The 26,608-nt window shown below is 40.2% G+C and overlaps 1 protein-coding gene across 1 annotated transcript in view; it reads left to right on the top strand.

The window, feature by feature from the left end:
- The first annotated feature begins 16,610 nt into the window (after nt 1-16,610).
- Nucleotides 16,611-26,608, top strand: part of PLPP3 (phospholipid phosphatase 3) — an 81,712-nt gene continuing 71,714 nt past the window's right edge. Inside the window, exon 1 of the mRNA XM_007462562.1 lies at nt 16,611-17,260. Within this exon, the coding sequence (XP_007462624.1) occupies nt 17,122-17,260 (139 nt within the window). The 5' untranslated portion in view covers nt 16,611-17,121. The remainder of the gene's footprint in view (nt 17,261-26,608) is intronic.

The raw sequence follows: 26,608 nt of genomic DNA, 5'->3' as shown, positions 1-26,608 counted from the left end.
GCAGCAGATGAAGGAGCGAGGTAAAAACCCACCAGACCAAACAAATGAAGAGGAAATAGGCAGTCTACCGGAAAAAGAATTCAGAGTAATGATAGTAAAGATGATCCAGAATCTTGGAAGTAGAATGGAGAAAATACAAGAAACGTTTAACAAGGACCTAAAAGAACTAAAGAGCAAACAAACAATGATGAACAATACAATAAATGAAATTAAAAATTCTCCAGAAGGAATCAATAGCAGAATAATGGAGGCAGAAGAACGGATAATTGACCTTGAAGATAAAATAGTGGAAATAACGACCACAGAGCAAATAAAGAAAAAAGAATGGAAAGAATTGAGGACAGTCCCAGACACCTGTGGGACAACGTTAAATGCACCAACATTTGAATTATAGGGGTCCCAGAAGAAGAAGAGAAAAAGAAAGGGGCTGAGAAAATATTTGAAGAGATTATACATGAAAACTTCCCTAATATGGGAAAGGAAATAGTCAATGAAGTCCAGGAGGTGCAGGGAGTCCCATACAGGATAAATCCAAGGAGAAACATGCCAAGACACATATTAATCAAACTATCAAAAATCAAATACAAAGAAAAAATATTAAAAGCAGCAAGGGAAAAGCAACAAATAACATACAAGGGAATCGCCATAAGGTTCACAGCTGATCTTTCAGCAGAAACTCTGTAAGCCAGAACGGAGTGGCAGGACATATTTAAAGTGATGAAAGGGAAAAACCTAAAACCAAGATTACTCTACCCAGCAAGGATCTCATTCAGATTTGACAGAGAAATTAAAACCTTTACAGACAAGAAAAAGCTAAGAGAATTCAGCACCACCAAACAAGCTTTACAACAAATGCTAAAGGAAGTTGTCTAGGCAGGAAACACAGGAAAAGAAAAAACCTACAGAAACAAACCCAAAACAATTAAGAAAATGGTAATAGGAACATACATATTGATAACTACCTTAAGTGTAAATGGATTAAATGCTCCTACCAAAAGACATAGACTGGCTGAATGGATACAAAAACATGACCCATCTATATGCTGTCTACAAGAGACACACTTCAGACCTAGGGACACATACAGACCAAAAGTGAGGGGATGGAAAAAGATATTCCATGCAAATGGAAATCAAGAGAAAGCTGGAGTAGCAATTCTCATATCAGACAAAGTAGACTTTAAAATAAAGACTATTATAAGAGACAAAGAAGGACACCACATAATTATCAAGGGATAAATCCAAGAAGAAGATATAACAATTGTAAATATTTATGCATCCAACATAGGAGCACCTCAATACATAAGGCAAATACTAACAGCTGTAAAAGGGGAAATCGACAGTAACACAATAATAGTAGGGGACTTTAACACACCACTTTCGCCAATGGACAGATCAACCAAAATGAAAATAAATAAGGAAAAACAAGCTTTAAATGATACATTAAACAAGATGGACTTAATTGATATTTATAGGACATTCCATCCAAAAACAACAGAATATACTTTCTCCTCAAGGGCTCATAGAACATTCTCCAGGATAGATCATATCTTGGGTCACAAATCAAGCCTTGGTAAATTTAAGAAAATTGAAATCATATCAAATATATTTTCTGACCACAACACTATAAGACTAATTACAGGAAAAACACCATAAAAAATACAAACATATGGAGGCTAAACAATATGCTACCAAATAACCAAGAGATCACTGAAGAAATGAAAGAGGAAATTAAAAAATACCTAGAACAAATGACAATGAAAACACGACTACCCAAAACCTATGGGATGCAGCGAAAGTAGTTCTAAGAGGGAAGTTTATAGCAATACAATCATACCTCAAGAAACAAGAAACATCTCAAATAAACAACCTAACCTTACACCTAAAGCAATTAGAGAAAGAAGAACAAAACAACCCCAAAGTTAGCAGAAGGAAAGAAGTCATAAAGATCAGAACAGAAATAAATGAAAAAGAAATGAAGGAAACAATAGCAAAGATCAATAAAACTAAAAGCTGGTTCTTTGAGAAGATAAACAAAATTGATAAACCATTAGCCAGACTCATCAAGAAAAAGAGGGAGAGGACTCAAATCAATAAAATTTGAAATGAAAAAGGAGAAGTTACAACAGACACCGCAGAAATATGAAGGATCACGAGAGATTACTACAAGCAACTCTATGCCAGTAAAATGGACAACCTGGAAGAAATGGACAAATTCTTAGAAAAGCACAACCTTCCGAGACTGAACCAGGAAGAAATAGAAAATATAAACAGACCAATCACAAGCACTGAAATTGAAACTGTGATTAAAACTCTTCCAACAAATAAAAGCCCAGGACCAGATGGCTTCACGGGCGAATTCTATCAAACTTTTAGAGAAGAGCTAACACCTATCCTTCTCAAACTCTTCCAAAATATAGCAGAGGCAGGAACACTCCCAAACTCGTTCTATGAGGCCACCATCATCCTGATACCAAAATCAGACACAGATGTTACAAAAAAGAGAAAACTACAGGCCAATATCACTGATGAACATAGATGCAAAAATCCTCAACAAAATACAGCAAACAGAATCCAGCAGCACATTAAAAGGATCACACACCACGATCAAATGGGGTTTATCCCAGTAATGCAAAATTCTTCAATATATGCAAATCAATCAATGTGATACACCATATTAACAAACTGAAGAATAAAAACCATATGATAGTCTCCATAGAGGCAGAAAAAGCTTTCAACAAAATTCAACACCCATTTATGATAAAAACTCTCCAGAAACTAGGCATAGAGGGAACTTACCTCAACATAATAAAGGCCATATATGACAAATCCACAGGCAACATTGTTCTCAATGGTGAAAACTTGAAACCATTTCCACTAAGATCAGGAACAAGACAAGGTTGCCCACTGTCACCACTATTATTCAACATAGTTTTGGAAGTTTTAGCCACAGCAATCAGAGAAGAAAAGGAAATAAAAGGAATCCAAATTGGAAAGAAGAAGTAACACTGTCACTGTTTGCAGATGACATGATACTATACATAGAGAATCCTAAAGATGTCACCAGAAAACTACTAGAGCTAATCAGTGAATTTGGTAAAGCAGCAGGATACAAAATTAATGCACAGAAATCTCTTACATTCTTATACACTAATGATGAAAAATCTGAAAGTGAAATTAAGAAAACACTCACATTTACCACTGCAACAAAAAGAATAAAATACCTAGGAATAAACCTACCTAAGGAGACAAAAGACCTGTATGCAGAAAACTATAAGACACTGATGAAAGAAATTAAAGATGATACAAACAGATGGAGGGATATACCATGTTCTTGGATTGGAAGAATCAACTTTGTGAACATGACTACACTACCCAAAGCAATGTACAAATTCAATGCAATCCCTATCAAACTACCACTGGCATTTTTCACAGAACTAGAACAAAAAATTTCACAATTTGTGTGGAAACACAAAAGACCCCAAATAGCCAAAGCAATCTTGAGAAAGAAAAATGGAGCTGGAGGAATCAGGCTCCCTGACTTCAGACTATACTGCAAAGTTACAGTAATCATGATAGTATGGTACTGGCACAAAAACAGAAATATAGACCAATGGACCATGATAGAAAGCCCAGAGATAAACCCACGCATATATGGTCACCTCATCTTTGATAAAGGAGGCAAGAATATATAATGGAGAAAAGACAGCCTCTTCAATAAGTGGTGCTGGGGAAACTGGACAGCTACATGTAAAAGAATGAAATTAGAACACTCCCTAACACCATACACAAAAATAAACTCAAAATGGATTAAAGACCTAAATGTAAGGCCAGATACTATCAAACTCTTAGAGGAAAACATAGGCAGAGCACTCTATGACATAAGTCACAGCAAGATCCTTTTTGATCCACCTCCTAGAGAAATGGAAATGAAAACAAAAATGAACAAATGGGACCTATTGAAATGTTAAAGCTTTTGCACAGCAAAAGAAACCATAAATAAGATGCAAAGGCAACCCTCAGAATGGGAGAAAATACTTGCAAACAAAGCAACTGGCAAAGGATTAATCTCCAAAATTTACAAGCAGCTCATGTACCTCATGCAATATTAAAAAAACAAACAACTCAATACAAAAATGGGCAGAAGACCTAAACAGACATTTCTCCAAAGAAGATATACAGATTGCCAACAAACACATGAAAGGATGCTCAACACCACTAATCATTAGAGAAATGCAAATCCAGACTACAATGGGGTATCACCTCACACCAGTCAGAATGGCCATCATCAAAAAATCTACAAACAATAAATGATGGAGAGGGTGTGGAGAAAAGGGAACCTTCTTGCACTCTTGGTGGGAATGTAAATTGATACAACCCCTATGGAGAACAGTATGGAAGTTCATTAGAAAACTAAAAATAGAACTACCATATGACCCAGGATTCCCACTACTGGGCATATACCCTGAGAGAGCCATCATTCAAAAAGAGTCATGTACCACAATGTTCATTGCAGTCCTATGTACAATAGCCAGGACATGGAAGCAACTGAAGTGTCCATCGGTAGATGAATGGATAAAGAAGATGTGGCACATATATACAATGGAATTTTGCTCCATAAAAAGAAATGGAATTGAGTTATTTGTAGTGAGGTGGATGGACCTAGAGTGAAGGAAGTCAGAAAGAGAAAAACAAATACTGTATGCTAACACATATATATGGAATCTAAAAAAAAAAAAACGTTCTGAAGAATGTAGGGGCAGGACAGGAGTAAAAACGCAGATGTGGAGAATGGACTTGAGGACATGGGGAAGGGGAAGGGGAAGCTGTAACAAAGTGAGAGAGTGGCATGGACATATATACACTACCAAATGTAAAATAGATAGCTAGTGGAAAGCAGCCGCATAGCACAGGGAAATCAGCTCCGTGCTTTGTGATCACCTAGATGGGTGGGATAGGGAGGGTGGGAGGGAGAAACAAGACGGAGGGGATATGGGGATATATGTATACATATAGCTGATTCACTTTGTTATACAGCAGCAAGTAACCCAGCAGTGTAAAGCAATTATACTCCAATAAAGATGTAAAAAAAATAAAAATTTAAATAATTAAAAAAAGAAAAAAAAGAAATCAGCAAAGGAAAAGATGCAACATAATTTTAAATTTAAAGTTTTGTCTACATTGAATATGTACTTCTTTTGTAATAAGAATAAAAAGATTCATTTGTTTGTTTTTTAAAGAAGAGATTGTTAAATTTATGAAAGAGAAACAAAGGTATGGAAGTGGCCATGGAGAGTCAGGAATATATAGACCAACTTCTTTTTCTTTGTTCAGTGAATTAACAGAAGGAAAAGTAGCTGCCTTCCTCAGCAAAGTTTAAGGAAATGTTGTAAACTGGGGAAAACTAGGTTTCAATTAAGGTAAGCAAATTGAAGGATTTTTAGGGCTGGGGTGGGGGAGGGATCTTGGCTATCATCTTGCAAACCCCCCATTATTTTAAAATTTATTTTTGGCTACGCTGGGTCTTTATTGCTGCACGTGGGTTTTCTCTAGTTGCGGCGAGCAGGGGCTACTCTTCGTTGCGGAGCACGGGGTCTAGGTGCGCGGGCTTCAGTAGTTGTGGCACATGGGCTTAGTTGTTCCGCGGCAATGTGGGTTCTTCCCTAACCAGGGATGGATCCCGTATCCCCTGCGTTGGCAGGCGGATTCTTAACCACTGGACCACCAGGGAAATCCAACCCCCCATTTTAAAGTTGAAGAAATTGAAGCACAAACAAATGAAGATACTTGCCCAAAGTCACATGATCAATTGCAACAGAGACAGAACTAACATTCTTGTCTCCACACCCCATGCTGCTGTCACTGATTCACTGGCAGTATGTAGAATACTGTCAGAGGCATAAACAGAGTTAGATTATCTTTATTGGATATGTACAGGTGTGCCTTCAACATCTAGGCATTCACTAATTGTTCACTGAATGAGTAAAAACTTAAATTAGTAGTATGTTATTTGATGATACAAGGACAAATAAAATGATATCTATAATATACATCTGTCTACTTGACATCCTGAACAACTAATAGATATTTCAAATTTTCCATGTCCAATACTGAACTCCTCATCTTCTCTCCCCATACCTGCTTCCCTCTCAGTTCTTCTTACCTCTAGGGATGGCAACTCCATCCTTCTAGTTACCCAGGCTAAAAGCCTCCAAGTCATCTTTGACATCTCTCTTTTTCTCCTACCACACATCCATTTTGTCAGCAAATCCTGTTGGTTCTACCTTCAAAATATCTCCAGAATCTGACCTCTGTCATCACCTTCTTTACAAATTGACCCACAACTGTCTTTCTCCTGGATTACTGCAATAGTCTCTAAACTAGACGTCCTGCTTCTACCTTTGCCCACATCCAGTCTACTCTCAAAACATCCAGAATGATTCTTTTAAAAGTCAAGTCAGATCATCACTCCTCTGACCCCAGCTCTGAAATAGTCTTCCATTTCATTCTGAGTAAAGGCTAAAGTCCCTCAGTGGAACAAATGTTTAGAGCAGCTTTAGTCATAATAACCAAGAAGTGGGTGCAACCCAAATGTCACCCAATGGGTGTATAAGCAAAAATGTGGTGTAGCCATACAGTGGAATACTACTTGGTAAGAAAAAAAAAGTAAAGTACTAATACATGCTACAACCTGGATGAACCTTGAAAACATTACCCAATTGAAAGAAGTCAGTCAAAAAAGACCATATATTATACGACTCCATTTATATGAAATATCCAGAATAAGCAAATCCATAGAGACAGAAAATAGGTTAGTGACTATTTAGCACTGGAGGGATTGGAGGAAATAGGGAGGTGACTGCTAATGGGTACAGGTTTCTTTTTTTAAATTTTATCTTAATGAACTACAGTTGATTTACAGTGTGTTAATTTATACTGTACAGCAAAGTGATTCAGTTATATATATATATATATATTCTTTTTTTTCAGGTTTCTTTTGAGGATGATAAAAATGTTCTAAAATTGATTATATATATATATACATATATATATTTTTTTCAGCTTTCTTTTGAGGATGATAAAATGTTCTAAAATTGATTGTGGTCATGGTTGCTCGTCTCTGTGAATATACTAAAACCACTGAACTGTACACTTTAAATGGGCATATTTTTTGGTGTGTGGATTACATCTTTATAAAGCTGTTAAAAAATGGAAGGTAATAGAAGGGAGGAAAGAACATAATAAGAGGAGCAGTATATGTAAAGACTCCAAATTGGGAAGGAACTTAGTATCTTTGAGGAATGCAGGGAAAGCCAGTGTCCCCAGAGTGTATGAACAAGGTGGGAAATAAGCTGGAGAGTTAGTTAAGGGCCACATTATGAAGGATTTTAAATTTTATCATAAGCCTCAAAGTTTAAAAAGGATTTAAGCAGGTAAGTGACATAAGCAAATTCCCATTTCAAAAATCATTCTGGCTGTTGTGTGGAGAGTTAGAAGTGGGCAAGTGTAGAACCAGAGCAATTAAAAGGTTATTGCAGTAGGTAAGGAAGAAAGGATGGTTGATGTTGAGGCAGAGATAAGAGATAGAGTTTGTGATCTACTTTGGAGGGAGAAGCAATGGAAGTTGGTGACTGGTTGGATGTAGGGCATGAAGGATATTGGTAGATGGAGATTCTATTTACTTAGGTGGAGACCCCTAGAGGAAGAGTGGTTTGGGATAGTACATTTCCAGACATGCTAAATTTGAGATGCATCTGAAAAACAACAAAGCGTCTATGTATATAGGTAGTTTGATATAAAGTCTAAATTGGGTTCAAATATTGGCTCTGCCATTTACTAGCACTGTGACATTGAGTAAAATTATTTTTTTCCTGGTTCCTTCATCAGGAGATAGCAATACCCTCTAATAGTAAAATAATAGCCTATTGGGTTATTACAGCTTGTTGGTTAAGAGCACAGACTTTGGACCCCAACTGTCTGTTTTGGACCCTGGCTCCACCATGACTATTGTTGTGTGACCTTGGGCAAGTTACTTAACCTCTTTGAATCGCATTAATAAAAGCACCTATCTCCTAGGGGCATTAAATAGTACATGCATTAGGTCAGGGATCCCCAACCCCTGGGCCGCGGACTGGTATCGGTCCATGGCCTCTTAGGAACCGGGCTGCACAGCAGGAGGTGAGCGGCGAAACTTCATCTGCAGCTCCCCATCGTTTGCATGACCGCCTGAATCTCCTCCCACCCCCGTCCGTGGAAAAATTGTCTTCCACGAAACCGGTCCCTGGTGCCAAAAAGTTGGGGACTGCTGCATTAGATAATACAAGCAAAGTGCTTTGGGCTTGGCATATAAGCCCGATATTAGTGGTAACTATTACTATTATCTCACAGGGTTAACCTGAAGAGATGAGATAATATACATGAAAGACACCAGTGTGTAATAGATGTTCAAAGAATGGGACTAAAATTTCTTTCCTTATTTTTCCACCTGAATTTTGTCTTAATCAAACTTTTAGCTTTTATCCAGATTAGATTAGCCCGAGACACCCTCTCCTACTGGAAGGCCCACTATACCGCCCAACAATGTAAGATGGGAGATAAAGCCCAGTTAACATTGCCAAAGAGGGGACAATGGATAAAGGAATGTCTAAGAGAGGAGGCACAGTCCAGGCTGGGAAGATAGAACGCAATTAGCAAATTTGGAATTCAGCTTAAAGAGTGAAGCAGACACTATAGTTCCTGAGAAAAGGAGAGGTGGGTTGGTCTGGGACACTGGCTGCTAAGAGATGAAACTCCATAGCTGTGTCTTTTATCTGATGAATATCATCAATAAAGCAGGCCTCCTCCCATGAGGACTCTGACTTGACAATACCTAAACTTATCATTAACTCTTCCCAAAGCATTCGTGTGTGCCATCCCAGCTGGTCATTCATTCATTTACTCACTTGTTTGATTACTTAGTAATTCAATTAGTTACTAAGTTGACTACTAATTCAACAAATATTTGCTAAGTGCCAGGTGCTAAGGATACACAAGGTGAAAAAAGACAAAAGTTCTTATTCTAATAGAGTTTGAAGTCTGGTGGAGGAAGACAGGAAAGAAACAAACAAGTAAGATGCATAAATTCTATGGAGAAAAATAAATTAACGGCATCAGGAGAGATGTGGACATGGTGAATAAAGGGCTGAAGGAGGGGAACATTACAACAGAGGGAACATTCAGTGCAAAGGTCCCGCATCTTCCTGTCTCTACCCTCTGTATCCCATTTCCCCATCCTCTAACATTTAAAGAAAGAAAGAAAACTTTTTGTTGGACTGAAGAAAATAATATACTCAGTAACTCAAGGTATTAGTTTCTTAGGGCTTCTGTGTGTCAATCTCTCTTTTTCGACATTATGCCTGAGAGATTCATCCATGTTCCTCTGTGTAGATGCAGGTCATTCTTTTTCACTGCTGCATAGTATTCCACCGTATGATATATCCTACTTTATTTAGTCATTCTATTTTTGATGGGCATTTGTGTTGCTTCTGTTTGTGAGCTATCATGAATAAAGTTGCTTTGAACCTTCTTGTACAAGTCTTTTGATAGACGTATGCCTTTATCTTTATTGGGCATATCCATAGGAGTGGGACTGCTGGGTCATAGGATATGCATATGTTTAATTTTAGTAGATATTGCCAAAGAATTTTTCAAAGCAACTATACCAGTTTTCACTCCTGTTGGTCCACATCCTCATCAACGCTTGATATTGTCAGGATTTTTAACTGTAGCCATTCTGATAGATATACAGTGGTATTAATTTGCATTTCCCTAATGTCTAATTATGTTGAGCACCTTGTCCTATGCTTATTGGTCATTCATATATCCTCTTTCATGAAGTGCCTATTCAAGACTCGCTCCTCTCCCCTGAACCTTTAAAAATTTGGGGGGTTGTCTGTATTTTTGATTGATTTGTAGTTCCTTATACATTCTGGATATAAATCCTGTATTCAGATATACATCTTTTCCTAATCTGTCCTAATTGCCTTTTCACTTTCTTACCTGTGTATTTTGGCTGTCATCAAACTTTTTCCGTAAAGGGCCAGATAGAAAATATTTTAGACTTTGTAGGCCATGTGATCTCTGTTGCAACTACTCAACTCTGCCTTTGTAGCACAAAAGCAGCTGTAGATAGATAGCCATACAATTAAATGAATAAGCACGGCTGCGTTCCAATAAAACTTTATTTATGGACACCAAAATTTTGCATTTCATATACATTTCACATATCATGAAATATTCTTCTTTAGAGTTTTTTCAACCATGTGAAAACGTAAAAACCATTTTGAGCTCACAGGCTGTACAAAGACGTGTAGTGGGCTGCATTTAACCTACAGGCCGTAGTTTGGTGACCTCGGATGTACTTCATAAATATAAGTTCTTAATTTTAAAATATTCCAACTTGTACCTCTTCTTTTGTCATTATTGTTTTTTATTCCCATATAGGAAATCTTTGCCTACCCCACAGTCATGAATAGGTTCTCCTTTGTTCGATTCTAAAAGCTGTACTTTGTCGTTCATGTTTATATCAATGATCCTTCTGGGATTAAGTTTTATGAATGGTTTAACTCTTCTGTTTCTATGTACTAAAGTTATTACATGTCTTTTCCCGCCTTATTATGCAGCCCTGCCTTACCTGCTTTGTGAAACTTTCCCTGATGGCCCTATGTGGAACTTATAACTCTCTGCTAGCCTTTATTCAACAACTACTTTTTGACGACTTATTATGTACCATGCTAAGCACAAAGGTTTGGCATTGTCTGAGGAGTACAGGCTTTTTTTTTTTTTTTGCAGTACGCGGGCCTCTCACTGCTGTGGCCTCTCCCGTTGCAGAGCACAGGCTCCGGACGCGCAGGCTCAGCGGCCATGGCTCACGGGCCCAGCCGCTCCGCGGCATGTGGGATCTTCCCGGACCAGGGCACGAACCTGTGTCCCCTGCATCGGCAGGCGGACTCTCAACCACTGCGCCACCAGGGAAGCCCAAGTACAGACTTTTGAAGAAACCAATTAAGTCTTTATAATAAAATGTGATGAGAGTCAGGATAATACTGCCAGTATTTGGTTATGTTTTTCTCCTACTAAAAATGAGTCATTTGAGGAAAGGGACCGTAAGCTTTTCATTTGATTATCTCTAGCATCTAGCGTGAATTCTAGTGTAGAACAGGTGCTCATGAAAATGTGTGAGTGATTAAACGAATGAATAAACACCCATGTATATACAGTGAATAAATACACACATAATGTATGTGCATAGGTATACATATGAATTCAGTAAATGCACATAAATGTATATGTATGTGTAATACCCACACACAGACACAAAACTGTTCTCATCTTCTTCCCAGACACACACAGCTCAAGTGTCACTTGGAGAAACCACTGATCTTTCCCTTGTGTACCTTAGACAGAGGACAAATTTATTCAGTGTGGATTAATGATTAAAGTCTCAATGGCTCTTGTATCAGACAGCCCAGGTTCAAATCCAGGCTTTACCACTCAGTAACCTCAAAATCTTAGACTAGTTTCTTAACTTCCCTGTGCCCCAGTAACCTTATCTGTAAAACAGCAAAACCTTCCTCATAGAGTTGTTTAATGAGTCCATACATATGAGATAAATAGAGACCTAATTATCCGTCCTCAATTAGGACAGTAATTCTTGTCTGCTTTGTTCATTGACATATCCCTAGCTCCTAAAATTGTTTGGTACATATCAGATACTCAATATATACCTGTCACATGAATGACAAATACTGGATCAGGAAAATATCAAAAACTCTGGGCTATTATTATTTCACATATGATATAAAAATTCTGAATTCCCATTACAACCATTCCCCATCCCCCAACTGTGACAATTTTCACTTTGGGAGTCCCAGCATTTTTCTACAGCGACACAAGGTGGCAGCATCAGTCTCCTTTTGAGTTATCAGCAATGCTCCAGTATTACCCATTCTGGAGACGAACTGCCACATCTTTATTTGCAAGTTCCTCTGTCCATTCTAGACTGCTTTTTTTTAAAAAAAGTAATGAACAGCATTCACTCTTTGAATTACCATAAAGTTAGCTCTTAACTGCTATAATTTCTAGCTAAAGAAAAGATGACTGCTTGTAGAAAGGTAAACATATTGACATGAACTGAGGCTGCTGTACAGTAATACTACTGTTTTGTGTTCTCAAGCTCCCTTTTTGTAACAAATAACTGCTTGACAAACAATGAACCCAATTCTTGCTTTTCAGTGACACTAGGTGCAACAATGTTGTTCCTTTCCAAGTCTATAAGAAAATACAAAACAACATAAAACTTCTCCGTCTTTAAAAGTAAAGACGCGAGGCTAATTCTGCAGTCCCTCTAAATTACTCTGTGAAACCATGGTTGAGCAGCAGAAATTTCTGAGCACTTTTGAGGATGTAAAGAAAAGAATTTTAGTTTAGAAATTAAGAGATCTGGAATTCTAGTCCTTCAGGAATCTCCTTACCTCCAATTTTAAGCAAATCTCTTATCTTTCAAAAATTCAGTACCTTCATTTCTAAAATGAAGATAATAATCTCTGCCTTATCTACCTGAAATGAGATCAGTGAATGTAAATGCCTTTATAAACTGTGAAGGGTTCTATTTTACTCCGCATGAGCTAATGTTAGAATCATTTCCATTTTACCTTCGAGGAAAACCATTTCTATCCAGTTAAATGGGCTTGCCTCAGTTTTGTCATCTAGAAAATGGGCTAACGATAGCAACCCACCCCCACCTACTTTGGTGAACTGTAAGAATAAAATAATAGGTGTGAAAGTGCCTTTAAAATGAAAGTACTCCCACTTGTACAAGATTATTAGTTTAAGCAAATAGCTTTTCTTGAGTTTCACAAACAATCCTGAAGAAAATAATCTGTAACTAAATTGTCTAAGAGAAATAAGCTTGTTTGATTCAATACCTTCAGAATTCTCAAGAAGTTGCACATTTCAAAAAAAGATAGATATAGAGATGCTGAAGGTGTTTTTGCATCTAGGGAAAAATGGATAAAATTAAATGGTACATTCAGAGTTAGTACTGGATAAACACCTTTTAAGATCTCTGCCACATCTTTATTTACAACCTAGGCAGTCTGATACAAGAACCACCAAGACTTTAATCCTTAATCTATACTGAATAACTTTTAATATATGTGTTTAAAACAGGTATATTGTAGAAATAAAGTGCTCATTTAAAATATTAACATTCAATTAACATTTGTCAACTACCTATTGTGTACTAGGTATTTTCAAATGTATTATTTCATTATTAATGTTTTAGTCCCCAGAACCAGAGAAAAATGCCAGTCCCATTTAAAAGTTGAGGCAATTCAGGTTCAGAGAGGTTATTGAGCATATCTCAGATCAAACAGCACATCAAGATGTTCAGACCTCAAAACTTCTGCTCCTTCCTGCCTTTTCTCCAGAGTGTTACTCTGGAGGCCTCTATTCAGTCCAGTGCGAGCACTTGTGATATTGAATCCAACACTTAGAGCAGCAAGCCAACGAGTTTTATTTAGTAAAAACCAGAGATGGAATGTAACACTTTTAAAGAACTTGGATAAATGGGTACTTGTTAGCCAAAACTTAGGTTTCTTTAAGTGAATTTCAATGGCTTGGGAAATTTGGGCTCTGACCTTTTGACTACACAATTTTATGTAAAGGAACTCAGTTACCTTTCCCTTAAGTATTTCCAGAGCCAACTCATGCCTTTTCAAAAAATAAAAAATGATTAATTATTAAATGTTAGGGGTTAAAAAGAGAGAGAAATAAAATTATGAGGTAACGAGAGATCTTAGAAATGAAGGCCTTTTAAATCTCTTGGGAGGTATCAGTTATTTAAGAATGATGTGCTGTTGTTGCCACACATAATAAGTTAATCTTAAAAAGGCATTTATCCCCGCTGATGTTATAGTTTTTATACAGACTAGTTGAGTGAACTGGATGTCATTTTCAGGTGTGCATTCTGGTGGGCTATGTTTACCAGGAATTTAAATTATGTAATTACTTTGAAATGACACCATTCTAAACTATCCAGTCTGTTCTGTTGCATTTTACTTGCTAATTGGACTCTTCAATTTTAGGATTTAAAGCAAAGAGGCCTTCAGATGCATCTGGGGAGGCTGTTTTATTTCCTATTACATAAAGAATGATATTGACACTATATTTATGACTAGTTCAAGTCCATTTTAATGAGTATCTGTAGTGTTCTGTTCCCTTGAAAAGTTATCCAAATGTAATAATTGTTTGCACCCAACTACATGCATCAATTAACACTGTGATCTTTTTGTTATGAAAAAAATAGCCCACAGAGCCTTGTAAATGGAAATATAAAGCTCTTATTTAAACATCCATTTATTTTCCCTTTTATTCGCTCCTGGAATAACAGATTTTTATCTTTCTTAATAAGTAGCTGAATTTAATCCAGGGAACCTTTGAAGCCAAAAAGGTTCCTAGTATTCAATCCAGTGCCAGCTGAAGTTTACCATCAATCTTACCCAGTAACTTTAAAGAGCCCAACAGTGACTGCTGAGTTATAATACCATTTAACTACAGTAAAAGTCTGGCTTTTAAAAATGTCTGTTCTTAAATTAATAAAAGTCATTTCACAGAGAAGGAAAAACAGACAGGAAATGTAAAGGGAGGTGACTATAAAATTCAAATAATAGAACAGAGGACTCAACAGTGGAATATTAGTGGCTGTCAGTGGCACAGATGCCCTAGGACTTTCGAAACTCAAAGGAGGGAAAGATCAGAGTGGGCTGCTGAAGTTTCAGGGGTTTGCTCTTACTTTTCGTTTGGGATTCCAAAGATGTGGCTTGGTGACTTAGAACTTCAAGGGTGATTATCATGACAAGGAGTGCTGAGTGGGCAAAAGGGAAGACACCAGGAGCCCAGAATTCCTTTCAGAATGTCAGTAATGGTGAAATCGGTTTTGTATTGTTTCTGCTATTTTAACATGTCAAGAGAAGGTATTTCTCATGGTAAAGCCATCTATGGAATTTGTTCTTCTAGTTTCCCTGGCTTTTACTTGCTGCTATTTGATTGAGAATGCTGTGTCTGATCTGCAGCTAGATACTGCAGCTCCAAAACTGTCTCAGAGATTCAATTACTCTTGCTTCCAGAAGACAGCGATTTTGCCTTTCTTTGCCAGCCCAATGGTTGCTGTGCAGTCTGGACTTAAGCTTAATTCTGCAGGCGTCAGACTCTGTGCGAGGTACCTGGGAGATGCTTTGGAGCTGATAATCTGTAGAGCGGACTAGTCTTACTAAGTCTTTACTAAGTATAACGCCAAATCAGGCTGTGATGAGTGCCACAAGAGTGTTATAAATAAAGTGTTGAAAGTGAAGTTAATTCTGTCTAGAGATCAAGAAAGGGCTCAGAGAGAAGGTGACATTTCAGAGTACCCTAAAGCAAGAGAAGAATTTTGCTAGTTAGAGAAGGGATGGATGTGCATTACAGGCAGAGGGAAAAGGAGGACAGGGTGTGGAGTGGGAAAGGGCTATTGGAGAAAGGTCAAGTGGCTGGTGGTGGGTGGATATAGGGTTACTGAACCCCATAACAAGTCAGGATAAAAAAAGAACATGAACAATATAACATATAAAAAAGCTACAACTATTTCTATTTCTGGATGTACAAAAAGAGACATCTGGAAGAAATGCCTATTTATTGTACTGTGTGCCCAGTTTTCTGCTAGGCACTGCAGAAGATAGAAGGAAAGGCCCTTGCCTTGGAAATGATTATAGTCTACCTGGAAGAAAAATTAATTCACATAAAATAATTAATTTAAAAGCACATGACACCCTCTAAGGCAAAGCATTAGATTGCCCCCAAAACTACCCCCCGTAGCTGTACAAGCAGGCTGGGGGCCAGCTGAACTAGCAGGGGGCTGTAGGGCTTGGGACTCGTTCACCCTGGAAGCAGGAATAAAAGTCATAGTTCACACCTATATACCTGGCACTGTTCTAGGCATTATATGGGTTAGCTATTTAAGTCTTCACAATTACTCTATTTAGGAGAAACAGTTATTATCTCCAGTTTACATATGGGGAAACCAAGGCACAGAGCCACGGCCAAGGTTCCAGTCCACAGGGTCTAGCTGCAGAGTAGAGTCATGCAGTCCTTTTCCTGTTCGTATCCTCAGAATCTACCCCAGTACCCGGTGCTGCGTGTTAAGATCTTTAAAAAAAATTTTTTTTTCCTTTGAGTATTTTCGGGATAATATGATTCAAATCAAAATAAAGACTTGAAAGCCCCAAATGTGTCAGGGAGGAGAAATGCTTTTGAGCTGCACAGCCTCAACTTTTGCCTGACCCAAGGCCGGCAAGAAAATGTTTCTTTTTATTCTTTTATTTATTTATTTATTTTTCCTTCTGTGACAATTTAGTGTTTCTGAACGCTAGGGGCTCCCGGATTCTCTGGTTTGAGAGTAACTTTTCCTTTTAGTTTTTTTTTTTTTTTTTTTGGAAAGGGGTGGGGGGAAATGTGGCCTTAATTATCCTACGTCTTCGGCTGCTTAAGGAAGGGGCTGTGCTTTCGGAATCTCTTCTGAGCCAAGTAAGGAGGTCCCTCTCTCTTTTTAAAGGACCTCTTGAAATAAAACTGCCGAAAACAAATCCAGGCGATCACAACGGCAGCTGCGGCGGCGGCAGCAGCAGCAGCAGCAGCAGGAGGAGGAAAGTTAGAGTTGCGGCAGCGCTTCGGCGTGGCTGGGCTCTGCGCAGCTGGACTCCGCACAGCTCCCATTCATTAAGCAACCAGCCGCGGAGGAAGGTGGTCGAGGGCCCGCGCTGCCCGCTCGCTGCTTTGCACACAGACACGGGAGCCCCGCGCGTCCGGGGCAGCGCGGCGCTGCAGAACTTTCTGCTCGGGAGTTGTCTCTCTCCCCCCTGGACTTTCGAACGATTCGGGATTGAGGCAGGAAAAGCAGAGGAGCCCCAGGGGAGCAGAAAGCACCACCGCCTGCCGTTGGAAGCGGGCAGCGGGGCCGCACTCTCCCGCCGCGCCCCGAGCAGCCTCGGCCGGGAGGCGACCCGGGCTCTGGGTGTGTGACTGCTGTCGCGGGGCGTCTTGACCAGCGCCATGCAAAACTACAAGTACGACAAGGCGATCGTCGCGGAGAGCAAGAACGGCGGCAGCCCGGCGCTCAACAACAACCCGAGGAAGGGCGGCAGCAAGCGGGTGCTGCTCATCTGCCTGGACCTCTTCTGCCTCTTCATGGGTGAGCCCAGCCCCGTTGTCCCTCCGGCCCTCGGCGCCCGGCGCGCGTCCCAGCCCGACCGGGGCTGCGCGCCGGGCCGCGTCTCCCCGCTGCGCCGCGCAGTCCGCCCCGGGGGCCGCCCGCAGGCTTCTCGCGGAGGCTTCGCGCCGCTCCCGGCCCCCGGGTCCCCGCCCTCCCCGTTCCCGCCGCCTCCCTGGCCTGTAAAGGAGTGTCGGGAGCGCTGTAGGCTTTCGCGGGCCACTTGGACACCGAATCCTAAAAGCCGACCTCCGGTTGGAAGCCCGGCCAGAATCCCACGAAAGGCGTGGGCTCGGCCTGTTAGGATAGGGGAAATAGGTGGAACCAGGACCCGGAGCCGGCGTAGAGCTGGTTGCCCTCCATCCAAGTAAGATGGATCTCCTGGAGCGCTGGGCTCCAGCCTGGAGAGCGCTGCCTTCCCCCGGCCGAATGTAAACATCCAGCCCTTCCGCCGGGGCTGCCTGGGCCTTTTCTCATGCAGCTATCCTGAACGCCCCCCGGGGGTTGGGAGGGTGCTCTCGAGGGGCGTGATGCGGGGTACCGATACAGCAGTCACTTTTTAGGCGCCTACTGTGTGCCAGGCAGTACTGCCTCTCCCTGACTCGGTGCAACACGGGCGAGGAGGTCCATTTCACCGATGAGGCAACTGAGGCACTGGGAAAGCTAGCCACGGCTCATGCATCGGGACCACAATTAATTGTACTCCCAGAAAGCTCAGGCTGTAGCCCGCTTCTGTTTTCCAAACTAGTTGGAAGCCACAGCTGGAAGAGCAGGAGTAAATGGAATGGAGTGGGAGGGAAAGGAGGATTTATGAACTCGCCCCCGGGGCAGGGGGTGGCTATTGACAAGAATCTACAGGAGTTCCAACATTGAAGTAAGTGTAGGTTTTTTTTTTTAAGCGAATCATGGTGTTATGGGAAGCGTGCAGGACTTGTCGTCAGGACACCGCCACTCTGCCATTTGCCGGGGGTGCCACCTAACTGCCTCTCTGGCCTCAGTTTCCTCATCAGTTGAGTGAGTGGGTTGAACTAGATGCTCTCTAAGGCCCCTTCCTGCATTAAGAACTCGGATTTGGTCCAGGAGCTGTTCTGCCAACTCTGCTAACTGAAGAAACATCTGTGTTCCCTGTTCAGTTCCCTTAAAATAGAACTCCTGCACGGAAGCTCAAGTCCCCTTTGAAATGGAGTTGTCCACGCGGAGTGTGCAAACCAGAGACTTCTTGGGCTGGAGTCCAGTGACCCTGTGTTCATGACTCTGTATGTAGCAGGATCCTTACTGAGGTCCATCTGTCCTTGGCTTGACTGTCCATAGTAAATTTTGAGAGTCAAAGAAAGAAAGGACTCTTGGAGTTTAAATATAAGAATGGCCCCCTTTAGATATGCAGAGACAGCTGAAGGTGAAATTGTGCTCTTCGGAAGGGAAGGTGACTGTAGTTCAGGTGGCAAATCCCATTCCCACCTCTTCGTATCAATTCAGCATTAAGATGTTATGTAAAGGAATTGTCACTGGGGGGCCTACCTTCCTGAAGGCCACTGGCTTATTATGCACAGTGTGGAGATGAGTACTTAAAAGTCTCCTTGCCAAGCTATTGAATGTTTAAGAGACCTTCCCTGGTCTTGGGGGAGTACCAGGAACACAAACACATTGAAGCTGTTTGCTGTAAACTTGTCTGGGGCTTCCCAGTGTTCACTGATGTGTTTTGTTCCCTGGTGGTAGGGTGAATTCTTTCTAGACTGTCTGTTCCCTGTACCCTCCTACCTCCTACTTGGTGATTAGGAAAGCAGAGCTAGAACACACTTGACAGCCTTTGGACAGTTTTATTGTACTCCCCTCCTTTTTCCACTCTTGTGATTTCAGAAGGCAGTCCCACGAGATGGTGTATCTTATCAAAGGAAAAATTGTGAAGGAATTTGCAAAAAGACACACCTATCAGCTGTAGTTTAGCGGGGGACACAGAAATCCCAAGATACTGTTGTACATTGAAGGTGTTAAGTAAGGTGTATGTTTGCACATTTCAGCTCTTCATCTGCCCCAACTCTCCCTGTGTCCCCTTCAAAGCTAATATTCTATACCTAGCTGTTTGTTAAGTTTACTCACTATTGGCCTCTTCGAGCAAATGATTTTTGTTTACTAAAAAAGAAAAAAAAGTTAATAAGATACCAGGACCTTGTATTTGACCATAAGGAGCACATAGCTATCCGTTTTAAGGTATGTGCCTTGCCATTAACATAATGTCAACCAAGTCATTTTCAAAGTGTCTTCCCTACGCATAGGCCAAATTACAATATCACTAATTTAATGCCTCTCGACCACCCTTAATAGGAAACACTGTAAGGTAAACATTTACTTGAGAAATTTATGCAGGAGAACTCTATTTGGCTTCTAAAAGAAAATTATTAACACAACATGTGATTTTAATATTCCACACATCACAGTCCTAAAAAATTGTTTCTACTTGGTTCACTTTCTGCCTGGGACTGTCAGTATGATTTAATTTTTATATAGTGTATTGATCATATGGTCTGGATTACAAGGCCCTAATATATGAAAAAGGGAGACATTTTTCTGTTTATTCTCTCACAGGAATATATACCAAGCTTCCTCTCCTTGTGTCTGGAAAAAATAAAAGCTGATGTGCAATATACATGTTATGTAAGTGGAAATATGCAAGCAGTTTAACTTGTTTCACATACCTTTTTGGAATGTTAAATTCTTGGTGAAAAAACAGAAGTCCACTCTCCTTTGAGGACCAAAAGAATCTGGTGTCAGAGAATCACCAGTGGGGGTTTATGTCTCAGAAAATAGCTATCTTTGCCGATTATTGCTTTTATAAACACAGTTATGAATCTTTGCATAGTAGTTTTTCTGAAATCGATTTTGTTTTCCTTTCAGTAGCATAAAAGTAGGCCTGTTTCTTTATGCACTCCTGCTCTACCAGGTTACAAGAGAGCAGCAGACAATATTCGCAGGCAAGGAGGAATGAGCATCTACTGTCTTTCTAAGCTCTGTTAGCCTCTTTCTCAGATGAATGAGTTTATGTCCTTTTCACTTCAACTCTGATGAAGAGATTATCTCCATTTTATAGATGAGAAAACTGAGGTACACACTGAAGTCAATTTGAGTTGATCTCTAATCCTCCGTGAGCATGACTGGAGTCCATCCCCCTTTTCTTCCCTCATCTGAAGAACCCTGAAACTCAGATCATTAGAAAATTCTAAAGCTCGGTTTGCAGAAAGTCCTGCCTCTCCACATTTTCCAGTTAGTCATTTGCACCAAAGCAGATGGATAAAGGTGGTTCAACTCTTCTGGTCAGTGATACGGTCTCGTGGCCCCAAGGTATCGTTTTGACTTGGGGTCGTTCTAACACTAAGTAATTCCCAAATTTTGAGGGTGCCTTTTTACCCCATGAGACAGTGGTTCCAAAGAAAGCACAAATGGCAGTGCATGGCTGTAGCACAAATGCAGGGATTTGGTAAATCCATGTGGAGCTTCTCTGCTCTGTCCCCTGTCTCTTCCTTGTCCCCCTCCCCAGATATATACTGAGTGCCTCCTTCCAACCCATGCAGTGTCAGCCCTGCTGACTCTTCCAGGATGGTTGAAAACCTTTATTGTCTGGATTGGCTAGTTTCCTTTGTTTTTCGTCTTTTTTTTTCTCCTTAGCTCTTCCATCCCTTTCTCTTATACTTGAGATATACCATAGGGGTATAGCTGCCTTTGTGGGAGACTGTTAAAGCCAGAGTTGGTGGCCTTTTCCACTTTTAGCCCTTTTGACTTCCTGTCAATTTGAGATTCTTTCTTTCCCCCTTCCTGTGCAGTTGTTTGGGCCGGCAAGCCCTGTTCATAGCATGATGCTAATGATACCATAGTTGACGGCTTCTTCCCCGTGTAGGCAGTTATGTTTATGGAGACACCCTGCCCTAGGTGTCATTTCAACCTGGTACACATTATTTGAGGAGTGATAATGTTGGGATGCCTACTGTGTCAGAACTTCACCAACTCAGCTAATAAGGAGACCCATCTGGTGTGACATGCAGATTCTCAGGCTCCTTCCCAGGAGATTCAAATTCACTAGGCTCTGGACCAGGGCCTAGGATTCTGTGTTTTATAAAAGCTTCTGGTGATTCTAATCAGGCCAATTTGAGAATCACTGTGTTGTTTAATAGCTAATGTCTTAAAGGCAGTTGAGGAAGGGCAGTTGGTTTATATAGAGGGATCGCATGTTCTGGCACTTTTTGAATTGTTAGGTTGTCTGTACTTTTCTTTCTGTTTGTGGCCAGTACACCTGTCTTTTCCAATAAAGATATTCAAGATACCTAGAGATTATCATACTAAGAGAAGTCAGACAGAGAAAGACAAATATCATATCAAATATCAAAGACAGATATCACATATCTCTCATGTGAAATCTAATTTTAAAAAGTGATATAAATGAACTTATTTACAAAACAGAAACAGACTTGCAGCTATGGAAAACAACTTATGGTTACCAAAGGGGAAACGTGGAGGGGAGGGATAAATCAGGAGCTTGGGATAACCGTACACACACTACTGTATATAAGACAGATAACCAACAAGGACGTACTGTATAGCATAGGGAACTCAACTCAATATTCTGTGATAACCTATATGAGAAAAGAATATAAAAAAGAATGAATATAGGTATATGTGTAACCGAATCACTTTACACCTGAAACACAACATTGTAAATCAACTATACTCCAATTAAAAAAAATATTTAAGATTGTAAGAATCCTTTCAAAAGGAAAAATTACCTCTGGGTGCTGGCCTGAAGGTCTGATTTTTAGTGCAAGGACTTGCTGGTGTCTCCTAACTGCTAAGAGGCTGGGATTTTTATTTATTTTTAAACTGAGTTCTCTGTAGTGTTGTAGGCCAAGTGACCACTTTGGATAAATGAAGTGTTAACTCTATAAATACTTTCTTTTGAGATATTGAAGTTTGTATATGAGTAAACAGTGAAATGAATGAATTAGACTTCTAAAGAGAGCCTTTAAAAGATCAAAGTTAGCTTGGCAAAGTATTGTAGCAACAACACAAGCTTCGGATTCACCCAGGTCTGGGTTTGAATCCTGACATAAAGTCATCTACACATGTGACATGGGCAAAAATCATTTAACCTTTCAGGCCTCAGTTTCCTCATCTGTAAAATACAAAAGCAAACCTGTGACACTCGTATATGGTGAGGCTCAGATGAGATCACAAATCTGAAAGCACTTCGAAGAGTTAGAAAGCACTAAATCATTATCAGGTATTATGTGGCTCTTATTATTCACAGTAATAGTAGAATTTTCCTTTCCTTCCCAGTGTCCTTACTCCTCGATGGTTCTATGAATTTAATATTTTGGCAGCAAAGTTGCCTGAAATATATTAGGGGAAACAATTGTGAAGAGAATCCCAAGAAAAAACCAGACAGAGGGAACACAAATGTTTTCTATTAGCCAGAGAAAAGCAGTGGCAGGTTTGGGAAAAGTCACAGTGCAGGAACCTCAAAAGTCTTTGGTGGTTACCTTCTTCCCCTCTGGAAGGGACATGGCTATATCGTCTTAAGGGAAAGACAAATACACCTTTGTCGGGGAGGGAATTTGGCCTATTTTAGTGTCAACTCTTATATGTGTCTTTTGAAAGCCCAGAGGAAGAAAAAATAACTAAAAAGAGCAACATGATTGAAAATAATCAAAATGCTTGTCATGCAGGGCACTCTCCATATCTCTTGAGGAAGGGAATAACTGTGGTAGTGAACGTATTTATTGTTCAGGCCAACCATGTAATATAGGTAGTAGATTCCTTTTAGAGAGGAGGAAACTGCAGTTCAGAGAAGTTAAGTAACTTGCACAACGGTGCCCAGCTAGTAAGTAGTCACTAAATTTTCCAGAACTCTTGTCAGCTTACCTTGCTGCCCACTTTTCAATGCAGTTAATGCAGTGAAGACTCCCTCTTTTCTATTCCATTCCATTTCATTTATTTCCATTTTTTTGAGTCCAAGTATGTACAAATATGTTCTGCAGGGCCCAATATAAATAGTTGCAGAACAGCTTGGAGTGTGCTGACTGAGCCTCTCGGTGGAAGTAATAAAGAAAATTCCATTGGAGCAATTCTTTAGTGCCTAGATTCATGGATGCTTTAGAATTTGAAAGTACCTTGGGGATTTCATTATCAACAATACCAAGTCATTTTTTATCTCACAGTCAGAAAAATAGGCCTCTTTGAACAGGGGACAGGTGGGAGGTCCAAGGCGGAAGCACAGGCTTTGGAGACAGATAGGTGGGAGTTTGCTCAGGGTTATTAGCTGTACGTGGTTAGGCAAGTTGTGACTGTCTCTGAGCCCTCGGTTTTCTCATCTGTAAAATGGGATAACATGTGTTGTGGAGTTGTGAGGCGATGCCTGGTATAGTGTGTGGCGCTGTGCACTCACCAGCTGCTGTTGTCATTGTCACCACGTCCTAGTCAGTGCCCTTGATTCACATAGGAAGACTTGGATGCTTGGACTGGTTAGTAATTGTCTGGTGATAGTGAAAGGGCAGGACCTAGAACCAAGGTCTTGCCTTTATACCATTTTGCTTTTCTGGTGTGTACTTGTCAGTTTGAAACTTGATTTTCATTTATGGGGTAGTTCTCCAGAGAGCCCTATTCCCATTTTTCTCTTTCCTGGGCCAATTAAAAGAGGAACAAGACAAACAGGTTTAACTTTTCACCCAAATCAGAGGATGATAGTTTAGTGAGGGCAGAGACACATGGGGCAAATTTGAAGGACTAGGCAGTTTTTCTGATATATCACTTTTCTTCCACTGGCCCTTGTTCTAGAAGGTGCTTATTACCAAAGATCACCGCTGACTGATTTGAATTTGAACAGGCACCATCTTTTTCAAATGATGTGTCCCAGGAGAGAAGAAAGAGAAGCCCACGTTTTCGAAGTGTTTGTTTTTGACTGAGGAGGAAACTGAGTCTCAGATGAAATAATTTTCTCAAGATCATGCATGAGTTGGTGGTCCCAACATTCAAAAGAAGTCTAGGTCAGTTTCTGAAACATCCTTGTGAAACTATTCTTCCCTTAGGTCCAAGTTAAATTATAAATTATCATCTGCATTAAAATTCCCAAATTTAAACCAAACCAAACCAAACAACACACATAAGATCCAGTTGGCAACTTATTAAAGGAACTTGATGATTTCTGTGTGCTTTGAGAGTATACACTGCAATCAGAGTATTGGTGGGAAGTGTGTTTTTGAGGTTTGTCACAAATTAACAAAATTATATGCTTAGAGAGTTTTGCAGAGAAATGCAAATCAGTGTAAGCACCTTGTCATAATAAGCAGTATGCTTTTGTTCCTGTTTATGTATCCCTAAAGCACATAATACACATGATTATATTGACACGAAGGAAGCTGTTCTCACTGATGGTTTCTTTATATCTGGCCCCCAAATTAGCATCAATCAGTATAATTTCTAGAGAGCCTATTTAATTAAGTCTATGTTTGTACCTGTCTTTCAGGTATGTCTTGTCTTCTGCAGTTGTTTCTTGAGCATCTACTATGTGCAACACCCCTTAGTTCCTTCTTCCCCTGGGGTGGGGTTGGTGGGTGGGGTTCCTTGTGCTTTATGAATTCCCACGTTGGGAAAGGGTAACAGACTTTTGCGTAATTTTACACACTCAGTGCTGCTATTTGGGCATGGTAAGGGAGGGGCTATAGCTGCACAGTGAAAAGCAATGAGTTTGCCTGAGGGCTTGGAGCTGGGTCTTGTTAGAGAAATAATAGCCTACATTACATGGAGTGGGAAAGGGTATTGCAGCAGAGGGAGCAGCGGATGCTGAGACTTAGAAACAAGAACGTTTTTGGGAAGGGTGAGTGGTTGGAGGCTGGAGTGTAAGTGCTGTGTATTTGCATTGAGTTGGCGGGGAAAGAGGATGTTGGGGATGAGGCTGGAGAGATAGTTAGGAGCCAGATTAAAAAGGGGAGCTATAAATGGCAGGCCGCTAAGGGACTTGAACTTTAATTTGGAGGACCAGCGAATGAGGTGGTATTTTCGTTTTCATTTTTCTTTTTATTATGGAAAATTTCATACAGAAACCAAACACAGTATATACCTAGGAGTGGAATTGCTGGGTCATATGGTAACTATGTTTAACTATCTAAGGACCTGCCAAACTGTTTTTCCATAGCAGCTGCACCATTTTAGAAGTACCGTAAGGTTAGTTAAAATGTGTAAGGAAAAAAAAAATTACCAAAGTTTTACAGGCAACGTTTGGCATTAACATATTCATGAGCAGTTTTTAAGAGGGGATTAATTTAATCTGATTTGTGTTTGAGGGGAGGGAAATTGGAGGCCAAGGAGGGAGATCATTTGGGAGGCAGATTAGAAATGAACCTGAGGTACTGGGGACAGAGAGAAGGATGGGTGACAAGGAGATTAAAGGAGATTGGGGGGGTGAGGGGGGTGGTGGTGGTGGGGTTCCTGATCTGGTTGGGAGCCTCTGAACCGTGGTGATGCCTCTCTCTCCACGAACACTTTAAAAGCAGTGTTTGTAGAAGACCTATGAAGCCTGTATTATAGGATTAGTAAATGCTTCTTTATGTTCATAGCCTTATTAGAAAGATGAGCCTTACGTTTTTCATATACATAATTTACTTAATTAATATATATTTTGCTCTGGAATTTTTAAATTTCTCAAAGCCCCTTAAAATAAATGGGCCATTGGAAATCCTCTTGGTTTAGAGAAACAGTTTTCCTTGAGTTATAATGGTATTTTTAAAACAGTTTTGCTGAGATCTAATTTATGTACCATAACAGTGATTCATTTAAAGTGTTCAACTCACTGGCTTTTAGTATATTCACAGAGTTGAGCAACCACCACCACAATCAATTTTAGAACATTTTTGTCGCTGCAACAACAAAACAACCGTACCCGTTAACTGTCACTCCACATTTACCCTCCTCCCGCCCCCATCCCATGGCAACTACTGATCCACTTTCTGTTTCTTTGCCTTTCACTCAGCATAATATTTTCAAGGTTCATCCATATCGTAGCATGTGTGTTCAGCAGTTATTAGTACTTCATCTACTTTTTTTTTTAACATCTTTACTGGAGTATAATTGCTTTACAATGGTGTGTTAGTTTCTGCTGTGTAACAGAGCGAATCAGCTATACGTATACCTATGTCCCCATATCCCCTCCCTCTTGTGCCTCCCTCCCACCCTCCCTATCCCACCCCTCTAGGTGGTCACAAAGCACCGAGCTGATCTCCCTGTGCTATTGGACATAGATTTTCAATTCTCATGGTTATATTTACCTAGGAGTGGAAGTGCAGGACGATA

Source organism: Lipotes vexillifer, unplaced genomic scaffold (genome assembly GCF_000442215.2).
Source record: "Lipotes vexillifer unplaced genomic scaffold, Lipotes_vexillifer_v1.1 scaffold54, whole genome shotgun sequence".
In the NCBI taxonomy this organism is placed as follows: Eukaryota; Metazoa; Chordata; class Mammalia; order Artiodactyla; family Lipotidae; genus Lipotes; species Lipotes vexillifer.
Note: the sequence above shows the minus strand (reverse complement) of the source record. Positions and strands in the feature narration are given on the sequence as shown.